Consider the following 12739-nt stretch of genomic DNA (forward strand, 5'->3'; position numbering starts at 1 on the left):
GAGAATACCAGACGTCGTACGGGTTCGTAGACGGCGTCAAGTTCGAACAAGGTCTACCGGACTTGAAGAGTTTCGATCCGACTCTCAAACACCTAGTCATCATCGACGATCTGATGATGGAAGCCGACGATTCCGTAGCTTCGCTGTTTACCAAGAAAAGTCATCACGGTAACATAAGCGTCATGTACGTGGTACAGAATCTATTTCACCAGACGAAATATCACAGAAACATCAGTCTCAATGCCCATTACATCGTACTGATGAAAAACCCCAGAGATTCGTCGCAGATAAGACGTCTGTCTCAGCAAATGTTTCCAGGAGGAGGTACGCTATTATACGAAGCATATTCAGCAGCAACGTCTAAACCTCACGGTTATCTACTCGTCGACTTGAAACAAGACACGTCGGAAGAAGTTCGATTACGTTCGTTTGTTTTCCCGGGAGAATATCAAAAGGTGTATTCCGTTTAAACGTTTGAAAAAGAACCGAAAAAGGTATAAATATACTAGTTTCGGTCAGTTCTCAGAAATCATCGGAATATTTTTCATGTTAGGATGACGTATGCTACGTCAAACATAGAAAAACACGCTAGAGAATTGGAGTTTTTGTGTCGCGCTAAACCTACCGTCAGAAAAGCGGTCGTAGAAAAAGCGGACAGAAATTTAATTAATTGCATCTGTGAATGCTCAAAAAACATCCTGCTAGGAAACGTACACTGTACGAGGAAACAACGTTCGGCTCTTAAACGACATAAATCGGAACTCAGAAAGATCTTAAGAAAAAAACTAGCTATAAGTAAAAAGAAGAAAATCATTCAAAAGGGTGGATTTCTCACGGCTCTTTTAGCCCCGTTGGCGGCTACGTTCTTACCGGGACTCATTTCTAAAGTGGCTTCGATATTTCAATGAGAATCCGTCACGTGGTCATGTCTGGACGCGACGTGCGCTCTAGACCCAAACCGCCCGTCTCGACGTCCGTGATGTCGCTGAACGCCCTGGACGGAGAAATGAATAGGACGTTAGATAGGCTGGACATGGCGGACAGCCAGAAAGCGACGTTATACGATCAGCAACTTAGGAAATACGTCGATCGCTATAGAGAATTCTTAGATAGAGACAGTACTACGAAGGCCCTGGCGCCTACCGAGGCCCCCGAGCCTCGGGTAGAATCCGCAAACGAAGTCGACCACATAGAAAATGCCATTTTAGAAAGCATTCCGCGCGGAGCTCATTCTAAAACTAAACTGTTGTTGGGAAGATTGAAAGACGTCATTCAATGGAACGACCGCGGCGAATTCGGATACAAAGGAAGCTCCGTGATTCCTGGATCGAATCTGGTGGATTTAGTCGGTAATGCCGCACGTCCGACCTCACTCAAACACGTGGCTCCCAAGGGTCTCGACGAATTCATGGGTGCACTCAAACGCTCGAATGCACCCCAAAGTTGGATAAGCAATAAGACATACACCTCAAGAATGCAAAGACTGTCGTCCGCCACGCCGACTAGGAGCCGCACTAGAACTCCCGAGCGCACGCCCGAGTTACGTAACATACCCGAAACGTGGAGCGAAGACGAAGACGAAGACGACAGCGGTTTTATCTCCTCGTTCCACACTCCGTCTACAGTGCGAAAACAACGAAGGTGGTCGCCTTATTAGTCAAGCGAGTCACCAAAACATCTATAAAAGGGAACTCGCTTTCGTGGTTACTAACAAGAAATGTCGGAATCAGGCAGCGACGCTAGGTGGTCCGTATTTGGCAAGAGAATACCAAAAGGAGAGATATTGTTTTTCGTTCAAGTCTTCGTAGTGTTCACGGTAGTCGTAAGTTGTATACTCAACTTATCGTTTTCAAACGGACACACGGAGTTGTGGATCACTCTACTGAGCAGCAGTCTAGGTTACGTACTTCCAAATCCGTCCGTCAAACGCAGTCATAGAGATGTTTTATCTGACGCTACCAAGTAACAGTAGCATGGATTACTATCCGGGAAATACTTTAACCACTTATACGACGCGGTTGTCACAACCCTTAGATCTAAAAGGAAATTGGGAGGTGGGATTAGCCGAGATACACTATCCACATCTGTGGTATAACGTGAAAAGCGGCGAAGCTCAGCTGAAGTTATCACTGGGAGCAGGTAACGAGGCAAGTCCCGGATTGACGATAGACATACCGGAAGGATATTATTCATCTACGAAAAGAGTGCTGAAGTACGTGGATAAAGCTAAGAGAATGATTTCTCACGGCGATCGGTTTAGCTTTCACGTCCACGAACACGATCACAAAGTTAGGCTTCACATTACCAAAGGCGTGCACGTATACCTCACTCGGGCTTTAAGCGAAATGCTCGGTTTTAGAAAACAAGAATTCGCGGACGGAACACACACGGCGGAATTCAATAGTGACGTTCGAAGAGGATTTTATTCTCTGTACGCTTACTGTCCTCTCGTCGAATCGAGAATGGTCGGAGATACGAGAGCTCCACTACTACGCATCGTTCCGATAGAAGGCAAACCTGGCGACACGGTGTGTAAAGTATTCGATCCCGTACACTACGTACCTTTACAACAGCGTCAATTTCAAGAAGTGGAACTCACGCTGAGAGACGACACGGGCGCACCCGTACAGTTCGAGACCGGCAAAGTAGTGATGACGTTACATTTCAAAAGAAGACCCTTAGACTTTCCCTAAAAATGCTATATATATACGATTCGAAACGACAGTAATCAACATTTCAAAAACTTTCAAGATGAGGCACCCTCCACACAGAAGCGATCCCTACGTGTTCGATCGGTATTATCTCGATCAAGCCGGAAGCGGAAACAACGTTTTCGCCGGAAGTCGAACGCAGAGAGGTCACGGTCTTGGTTCGATATTCAGCGGTTTGTTTAAGGCTGCAGCCCCGTTGTTAAAAAGAGGTGCGAAGGCATTAGGAACACAGGCTTTGAAAACGGGTATGGAAATAGCAGGCGACGTCATAGACGGCAAGAATATCAAAACTGCAGCGTTGTCTAGGGCTCGCAACGCCGGAAGTGAATTGAGAAACCGCGCGTTAGACAACGTTAGAGAAGGTCCGCCGGGACGACGTCGAAAATCGAAACGTAACAAAAAGAGAAGAGTAGACTATTTAGATGATTAGGGGCAGAAAAGTGTATAAATATAAACGAAATGTATCGATTTTCCGTTCGACCGCTATTAAACTTCGCAATACATAAGTCATGTCGTTAGTTCATCCGAATTCGTGCGAGTGCGCGAAATCCGAATTGGATCTTTTTGACGTACCTCCCACCCAGACGAGTGTCGAAGACGGCTACTGGCAACAGATCGGTACGGTGACGTCGGTCAACGACGGAGGTCCGTACACGTTTAAGATATCTGGATCCGGAGAAGATTACCTAGACTTGGGGAACACAAACCTATTCGTGAAAGTAAAGTTGGTAAAGAAAGACGACGGTGCCGCCCTAGCGGCTGATTCGAACGTAGCTCCGACTAATTTATTCTTACATTCGCTGTTCAATAACGTGAGCGTCAGTCTAAACGAAAGGCTCGTGTCTCCGCCCGACAATGCCTATCCGTACAGAGCGTACATCGAAACCCTGTTAAGTTACGGGCCCGCAGCTAAAGACTCTCAACTGACAGGCTCCATGTGGTACAAAGATACCGCAGGTCAAATGGACACTCAGGGCGACGAAAACTTGGGATACGTCGCGAGGAAAGCGATGACGGCAAGAAGTCGCACCGTCGATTTGATGGGGAAAATCCATGCGGACGTGTTTGCACAGGAACGCTACTTAGTCAACAACGTCGACGTGGAAATAAACATGTCACGCAGTAAGGACGTGTTCTGTCTCAATGCAGAGGGCGACACGTTTAAAGCAGTAGTGCAAGATATCTGTCTGTACGCAAGGAAAGTGCGTTTGAATCCGTCCGTTCGCCTTGCTCACGCGAGAGCCATGGAAAAAACTCCCGCCAAGTATCCGATACGGAGAATAGAAATGAAAGTGACGTCCGTGCCTCGAGGTAACATGGACTTTACCAAGGACAACCTGTTCATAGGACAGATGCCCAAGAGGATCGTCCTGGGCATGGTCGACACGGACGCTTTTAACGGTACCGCCACCAAAAATCCTTTCAATTTCAAACACCACAAGGTCGATTACGTGTGTCTTAATGTGGACGGGAAACAAATTCCAGCCAAGCCATTACAACCGGACTTCACGAACGGTCAGTACGTGCGCAGCTACATGAATCTCTATACGAGCACGGGTAAAATTTACCACGACGAGGGAAACAACGTGTCTCGAGAGGAATTCGGGAAAGGATACACCCTGTTCGGATTCGACCTCACGCCCGATCTGTCGGAGATGGGCACATTTCATCTCATAAAAAGCGGAAACATGAGTCTACACCTTCATTTCAACGAGATTTTAACAGCGACGATCAACGTCATAGTGTATGCAGAGTTTGACAACATCATAGAAATCGACCGTAACAGACAGATTTTATTCGATTACAGCGCATGATGAATACCATTCAAATAGATTCCATCTTGAACAAAAACTGTCCTCATTTCAAAGGCGTGTACGCCAGAAACAGATTACCGAGACGATTAAACGTGCCGTGTGCACTCGTGTGTAACACAGATCCCGATACACTTGAGGGTGAACACTGGATTGCGGTGCACATAGACGGTGAAGGCCACGGAGAATATTACGATCCCTTCGGATTTCCGCCGACGAACAAAGTATTCACTAATTTCATGGACAGACAGTGTCGAAGTTGGCGGTACAACGGCGTTAGAGTACAACACCTCCACTCGTTAGTGTGCGGGCAACATTGCATTTTCTACATAGTTCAGAGATGTAAAGGAAAAACGATGTCCGACATAACGTCCTTATTAAAAAAAGACTTTCATGCTAACACGTATTTCGTAGACGACTTCGTAAGAACGCTCGTTTCGTGATGTCTTCGTTTGCCAACAAATCCATGGGATGGCTGGGGGGTTGCTTATGTAAATGATAATCAATCAATGTATCAAATAAAAAGAAGAAAAAAAAAAAAACAAAAGAAAACAAAAAACAAAACAAAAAAATATAAAAAACCAAAAAATTAAAAAAAATTAAAGCGGGCAACAATGAGTCAGTTGGGCACTGATGATACCCCCGACTATGATCGGATAATACGGGGGAAAAAACCCGGGGGACCCGTAGCCACATCTTGATTGCTTTGTTGAATGCCTTAGCTCGATTAGCAAAATACTGTCAAACTTTGAGACTTATGACGAACGAGGACAAATAAGGACAAATAGTGACAACTAGGGGACAACTAGGGTCTAATAGTGGACAAATAGTGGACAAATAGGAGACAAATAGGGACAACTAGGTGACAACTAGGGACAACTAGGGACAACTAGGGACAAATAGGGGTCAATAGGGGACAATAGGGGACAAATAGGGGACAAATAGTTGACAACTAGGGACAAATAGGGGACAAATAGGGACAAATAGTGGACAAATAGTGGACAAATAGATGACAAATATGGGACAAATAGGGACAACTAGGGACAAATAGGGACAAATAGGGACAAATAGAGGACAACTAGGGGACAACTAGGGACAAAAAAGGACAAATAGTGGACAAGTGTGTACAAATAGGGGACAAATAGGGGACAAGTGTGTACAAATAGTGGACAACATACAATACAGAATCAGCAGTATCTGCATATTTTTACATCAAAAAAAATATTTCGTACTTGTTTTAATTTAGTCTCGAAATACGTTCTTTCACATTGATCGATTTATCTATCTATTATTAAAATAACCTTAGTTTCAAACTTCTTAGAAAAAATCAAGAAGGATTCTATACAAAAAATAAAATAAAAAATAAAATAAAAAATAAAATAAAAATGACAACGGCGCGCATCGAACCCGCGACCATGCGCCCTCAATCAGAATTCGACCAATCAGATTTAAGGAAGTAAAAGTATCAGCCACATTGAAACACAAAACATCTAGAAGAAAAAAACCGCATATCGACTTGCACTTTCTGCTACAGCACCGACACACTCACTTCCTACACGAAAAGAAAGTTCATCTCGATTTAATACCACACTCGAAAACACCGTAAATATGCCGTGAATTTTATTTATATTGTAAATAACGCATTATTGTGAGAAACAGAGCCCCTCATTTTCACGGAGAGATGATTGCAAACAGTCTACAGAATGTAAACCCACAACCGGAAAAACCAGAAGAACCGAGAGAGAATCTACTAATATTTATAGAGTACGTGTACAGTGAAATGCATTCTGTTTCATATTTCTTTTTCTTTCTCACAGGGCCCGACGTTCCGGTGTAGTCCTATTACCGTGCATACCTAAAATACAGAAGGAAAGTATTTAATACATATACAGGGGTAGATAACTCTGTCAGTATCTCAAAAATGATGACGTAATAACCAAAACACACAAGATAAAGTGACGTAGATATAAGCCGTAGGTTCAGTGGGGTTGCTAAGGCAGCCATTTTGTATACAAAATGGCGGATTTCCTTAGCAACCCCACCTTATATCTACGTCTATTCATCACCCGGTTTATGTGAACTCCCGCAATAAATCTGGAACCTCAACAAGTGTTGTCTTCTCTCCAAATAGGTAAGCATGTTTTAAAGAATGTCAACCCCCCAAACTATATATAGTTTTGATCATAGATGTTTCTAAATACTCTGTATTATTATGTGAATGCCCAAAAGTGATGATGAATCAGTATTCTTTTCGAAATAGCATGTGTACGTGAGTTTCCCCAGCCACACGTGATGGGCCGGTGTATGGGAATAGATTATTGATCTTGAAGGGAGCTGAATGATTAATTTTTGGCATCAGCTCTAAGTTAGATATAGTTTTGATCTTTTATATATGTATAATCTCAGTGTTGAGATCATTTTCTTATTCCTAATGTTCTGAACAGTTTTGTAAGTTCTATAAATAGCTGGATGTTATTGACGTCAGAATCCATCATGGCTGCGCCAATGAGTAGGTAGCAACTGAAAATCAACTATAGATGTGTAATGAATTACCTTAGCCTGAATAAAACCTTTATCTAAGTTTATCCTCGAGTAATAATCAGGGGAAGGTAGTTACTATTAGTTAGCAAGGAATGAATAGGCAGATAATGGATTACTATTATTTCTACTTATGTTTTATAGTTGTATTGAGGTGGTGATGTGTCAAAGTTGAACCATCACTGGTACATTTGTATAAATCTAGTCAATGATACTATAAATTAGTTATTAATTCGGAGTTTGATGCTGGTGTAATCCATCATGTTGGGAACAGTTTTATGCATAGTGCATTTTCTGTACCAGTCCACTATAATTATAATAAGGTTTCAACTTGGTTTAATTGTTTTATAGATTCCTGTTGGCATTGTTGTTGATTACCTCTGAACTTGATATTTAGTATAAGTGTTTATAAGTTCAAGTGTTCATTAGTTCAAGATAAATATCCCTAGACAAGTAAAGTTAGTAAGATGGAAGTTAGGAACCATCATATAGTATTATATATGGTGGAAGTTAAGAACCATCATAAGTATTATATATGATGGAAGTTAAGAACCATCATATAGTATTATATATGGTGAAAGTTAAGAACCACAAGACAGTTTTGTTTTTAAATTGAAGTTCTGAAATGATTGTCCATTTCATGGGAACAAACATCACATGTTTTCAGTGTTCATATTAATTGAATAGCCCTGTATTATATCAATAGGCTTGAAGCATACAATGTGTTGTGACTTATCATTGTAAGTTGTATGATTCCCGCAATAAATCTGGAACCCTCAACAAGTGTTGTCTTCTCTCCAAATAGGTGGTCTGGCACTCGACCCTACCAGTTGGTTACATTGGCAACATGGTCTTTTGTTTAGCGCCGCCTTAAGTCTAGTCTCTAGCCGGACTGGATAGTAAATGGAATTTTGGCATTGGCGTAAATGTCTGAAAACTATAAGCTTCGTCCCGTAAACTTTCTAGTTCAGACTCTAGTTGTCTATAGTGGTAAAAATACCATCTTTACCTGTACAAGCTGTTGCCATCACGTCTATTGAAAACCGCTGCCACTAAAATGTAACGTGTTTTCCAGTTCTTGTCGTATAGACGTTAACATCAACAAGTATGTACATGTGATGAGGTAGAAATAGCTATTTACATATAGTAGCAAAGGCTTCCGTACGGACGCTGCTACCCTTGCCGATACGGAACTACCGGGAACCACTTGGTCAGCAACCTACGCCGGTGAAACGTTGAAAATTGACCCCCGTTGAAAATGGAACCGGGGTCAGTTTTCAACGTTAAAAATGGAACCGGGGAGCCGTTGAAAACTGACTCTCCCGTTGAAAATGGACCCCATTAGAGGTCAATTTTCCACTAGGCCGTTGAAAACGGACCCTTACTTTGTCCCAAGTACCAAAATGATATCGTGTACCTATGCGTCCATCGTCCGACCAAATCAGGTCAGTGTGACCTATTTCTCAATATTTGAAAAACACTAGCACAAATTATCATGGGGGTTCAAAAATATGCATATTCTGTTTACCTTAATTAGGTAAATTTGATCTACTTTTGCAAATTTGACCTACATTACTAAAAAGTGTCATTGGGTTCAGAAATTAACTCAGAATTGTTGTTTCACCTTATTATGTCACTGAACTACTTTTAAAATTGACCTTGATTACTTCAAATTGCCATTGGGTTCAGAAATGAACTTAAAACTGTTGTTTCAACTTATAAGGTAGATTTGTTCTACTTTTGAAAAAATGACCTTCATTGTTAAAAATTGCCTTTGAGTTCAGAAATTAACCTAGAACTGTTGCTTCACCTTATTATGTACATTATCCTACATTTGAGAAATTGACCTGCATTATTGAACATTTTCATTGGATTCAGAAAAAATACATAGAACCGTTCTTTCGCCTAATTAGGTCACTGACTTAAATTTAGTATGTTGCCAATGGTAGTAATATATGTTAACATGATGGTACTCATTACCTCAGTGTTCACCCTCATATGTCACGATAAATATGTCTCCATGCGAATCGTTTGATAATCTAAGTATGTATGGGGTTGATTAATACTTTTTACTTAATATAACTTTGTGTGACTATAATAATGAACTAGATATGATATGCGGAATATTAAAAAGACGAGATGTTATATATTTGTCGCATTATTTTATCATGTTAATTGTATATGCAATTTCTCCTACGGAGGGGGTTCAGTTACAATGAACTACATTAATAACCTATTAATTGTATACTGACAGCACCTAAATCGATTATTGTAAATGTCAAACCGCGGTGTTTTTATCATAAAGTCATACCAAGTCATGATTGTGAAATATTTTTAAGCAGTTTCACAGATTCTTTCATTGTTGTTTAAAGAAAAATTTGCCAGTTTGACATTACTTTATCAATAAACCGCCTCCATGCCCAATGTCGTATAGTTTACAGACTAACTATCGTGTGTCTTAATCAAACCTTTAATATTTGTTAATATATTTGAAAAGAAACTTGAAATCCTTCTGATGCATTTTTGTATATGAATGTATGAAAATATGGAGATAATGTAAGGAGGAGAAACAGTATTTTTATTACTCAGTACATTCGAGGAATATTCCTGGAATTTTGTGAAAGGAGAGTACACACTTTACTTTACCAACTTAAGCTGAAGTAATACATATACATTTCACATATCCGTTATGACGTTTGAAAAAACTGAGTTGCAATTGCCTCCCCATTATACATAATTCAAAACATAGAAATTGAAACTGACCCTTATTGCCAAAAATCTATTCATCTTACACCATTTAAGCCAACGATATTTCTATTGCTTATTAATGACTGGCAAAGGATGAGTGTATATAAGGCCCTTTTTGGGCCCCAGTTTATCCGGATTTTTTACCTCCTTAATTTGTTCAAAGATGTCTTATTGTATATTGTGTCTTAGTGTACTCTCTGAAAAGTTACGTACATGTAGTGGTCATATTGCCTTTTTGAATTGTCCGTTAGGGAAGCTAATTACGCTTCGTCTGTTGTTTGTATCCATATATTGTTTAAAGAATTCCCGGATCAAGATTCAAATTTCAGCGTTGAATATTGACACAGGGCCATTTTTTACAATTGATTATTGAAAGGTAATATAATGTTATGGAGTCAATTTGAAACGTTGAATATGGACCCGGGACCATTTTCTACTGTTGAATATATAAAGACGACAAAATATTCTGGGGTCCATTTTTAACATTGAATACTGATCCGGGACCAGTTTTGATGGTTGCACATACAAAGGCGAAGCGACGTTATGTTTCTGGGATCTAATTTCAACGTTCAATAGTGACAATGGAATATGGAATGGTTTCCAGTCGCGTAGCTGCCCATACGCTGGAATGAAGACGAACTCACCAAATTTCAAACAGAAAAAAATGCTTTTGCCCGTCCTTGTCCCCCTACAAAGTCCCTGCACTTGATCAGCTCCTAAATGAATCCACTCTGAATAAGGGCTTTAGCTACGCCCCTGTTGTAATAACCTTCTTGGGTCTACTTTTAAAGTTGAATATAACTCTGGGACCATATTTTATCCATTAAATGCATGTTTCATATTGGGACTGATCAATATGTTGACAACATAATCAATCTACTAGATACATGGGTGTCAGCGTTTCAGTTGACAGATTTTGCGTTTTCATTCCGTTTTCATTCCATTTCATTCACGTTTTCATTTCATTTCGTTCTAAAGATTCAATTCGTTCCGTTTCCGTCGCAGACTGTTTTTTTCGTTTCGTTCTGCTTCGTTCCATGTTAAATCCTCTCTACCCTAATCGTTCCGTTTCGCTCCTTCCCAGTCCGAGTGGAGCTTTCGTTTCGTTCCGTTCTACACTCGTTCCGTTCCGTTCCATCGGCGAGGCGCTTGTACATTGATGTGAAACAAAATGGTGGTGGTAACTGAGGCAGCCTCAAAAACTTATCGACTCGTGATCAGCTTTTTAAGACAACTCTTACTGTCTCTGTATACTCTTTCGATTTTGTCGCAAAATGCTTGTTAGATGCAGTTTCGTCGAGTTTTCAGGCTTAATGTACAAGAATCTCTCGAACATACTTTATTTATACGAGCTCGTCGGTTCGGAATGAGAGAAAAAACAATACGAATGCACATGTCGTCATGTGCGACTATTTTCCTCTCATTTGCGATAGGTACCTGTGGTTATAAGTGTGTTGTGACCCGTAATCAGTATAACATGTATATTTGCATTCAGAGACATTTAAAACGAATGATGTTACGAACCGTGCGNGTAGGTAAATTAGCTTACAAGATTATTATTTTTTTATTACAGGCCTAATGGGATATTAGTAATTAGCATACTCATTTTTTTTCTCTGTTTGACACGGTCCTCCTTAAAAGCGTCTTCAACCGACAACAAGAGTCTTCAAGTGACAACAAGAGTCTTCAAGTGACAACAAGAGTCGCCAGACAAAATCTTTTAAAATACTGAGTAAAGTAACCAACATCAGAAGATATGTTGTTAATATGACTATAATACACCTCTGTACCAAATTTCAATTTGATATTTGATAAAATGACCGAGTTATGACGAATTGAATTTTTACGATCGCGGCGTGGCACATGTGTGTATTCGCATGTAAAGTGAAGAAAGCGTCGCCAGATAATATCGTTAAAATTACTCGCTAAAGTAAGCGACATCAGAGGATATGTTATTAGTTAGACTTTTATTGATATACATTCCAAATTTCAGCTCGATATTTGAAAAAATGATCGAGTTATGATTAATTTATTATTACGATCGGCGGTGTGACACACGTGTGTGAATAGAACTCAACATATGAAGAAGCGTCTTCAGACTATATCTCTAAAATTAATCGATTAAGTAAGCGACATCAGAAGATATGTTATTCGTATGACTATGATACAACTATATACCAAATTTTAATTTGATTTGTTGAAAAATGATTGAGTTATCGTGAATTTAATTCATACGATGTACAGATATTAAGCTATACGCCGTGCGTGCCACATTTGTGTACGTAGGGTATACGAAGGGCTTCGGATAGGCAGAGACGTGTATACATGTGTTATACGTCTCTGACATAGGTGAACACAGTTAGAATATATTGCTATATAAACATTGATACACCTTTAATCAGCTGTGTCAAGAATAACATTATTGTATTTATTGAACAATTTAGATTTTAACTGTAACCCATTAAGAATACATTTAACAATGTGTTTAATTATATATATTTTTTTTATTATAAATAATATAGTGGGAGGGGGATGCGTAATTTTCGAGTTTCTCAGGTCTTTTTTTAAAAAGATGGTGGCCCTGAAAAGGGCCGTTTAAGCAGGCGTATAAGTTGGTTCGACAGAATGCCAGGGTTTGGCGATGAAGCGATGAACATTGCTATTGCAGAGTATTTAGGATTGTTTCCTTCAGAACCCTCTATCCACGGCCGTTCTAAACGTACAAAACAAGAGTTTGGTGAAGATGGTTTATTGAATTGTGATTCAATAAAAGAATTCAATACCATTGCACAAAAGATTGATGAGTCATATGGAACACGCTTAGGAAGATATTGGTCAGAAAAGATTTTACCAACGATTAAGCGCAGGGTGATTGAATCGAGATTGCGCAATGCTGCAATTCCAAAAGGTTGGAAAAACAACAATTGCGAA

The 12739-nt window shown here is 40.0% G+C and overlaps 1 protein-coding gene across 1 annotated transcript; it reads left to right on the plus strand.

Moving 5' to 3' along the window:
• Positions 1–3220: 3220 nt before the first annotated feature.
• On the plus strand, positions 3221–4525 carry LOC110453819 (uncharacterized protein F54H12.2-like). Its single transcript, XM_021502988.1, has one exon. It carries the CDS (start codon positions 3221–3223, stop codon positions 4523–4525), a length of 1305 nt encoding a protein of 434 aa, XP_021358663.1.
• Positions 4526–12739: the final 8214 nt, after the last annotated feature.

The sequence above is a fragment of the Mizuhopecten yessoensis genome, unplaced genomic scaffold (assembly GCF_002113885.1).
Source record: "Mizuhopecten yessoensis strain PY_sf001 unplaced genomic scaffold, ASM211388v2 scaffold7519, whole genome shotgun sequence".
Taxonomy (NCBI): domain Eukaryota; kingdom Metazoa; phylum Mollusca; class Bivalvia; order Pectinida; family Pectinidae; genus Mizuhopecten; species Mizuhopecten yessoensis.

Coding starts and splice junctions, on each gene's coding strand:
- LOC110453819 (XM_021502988.1), top strand. CDS start 3,221: ATGTCGTTAGTTCATCCGAATTCGTGCGAGTGCGCGAAATCCGAATTG.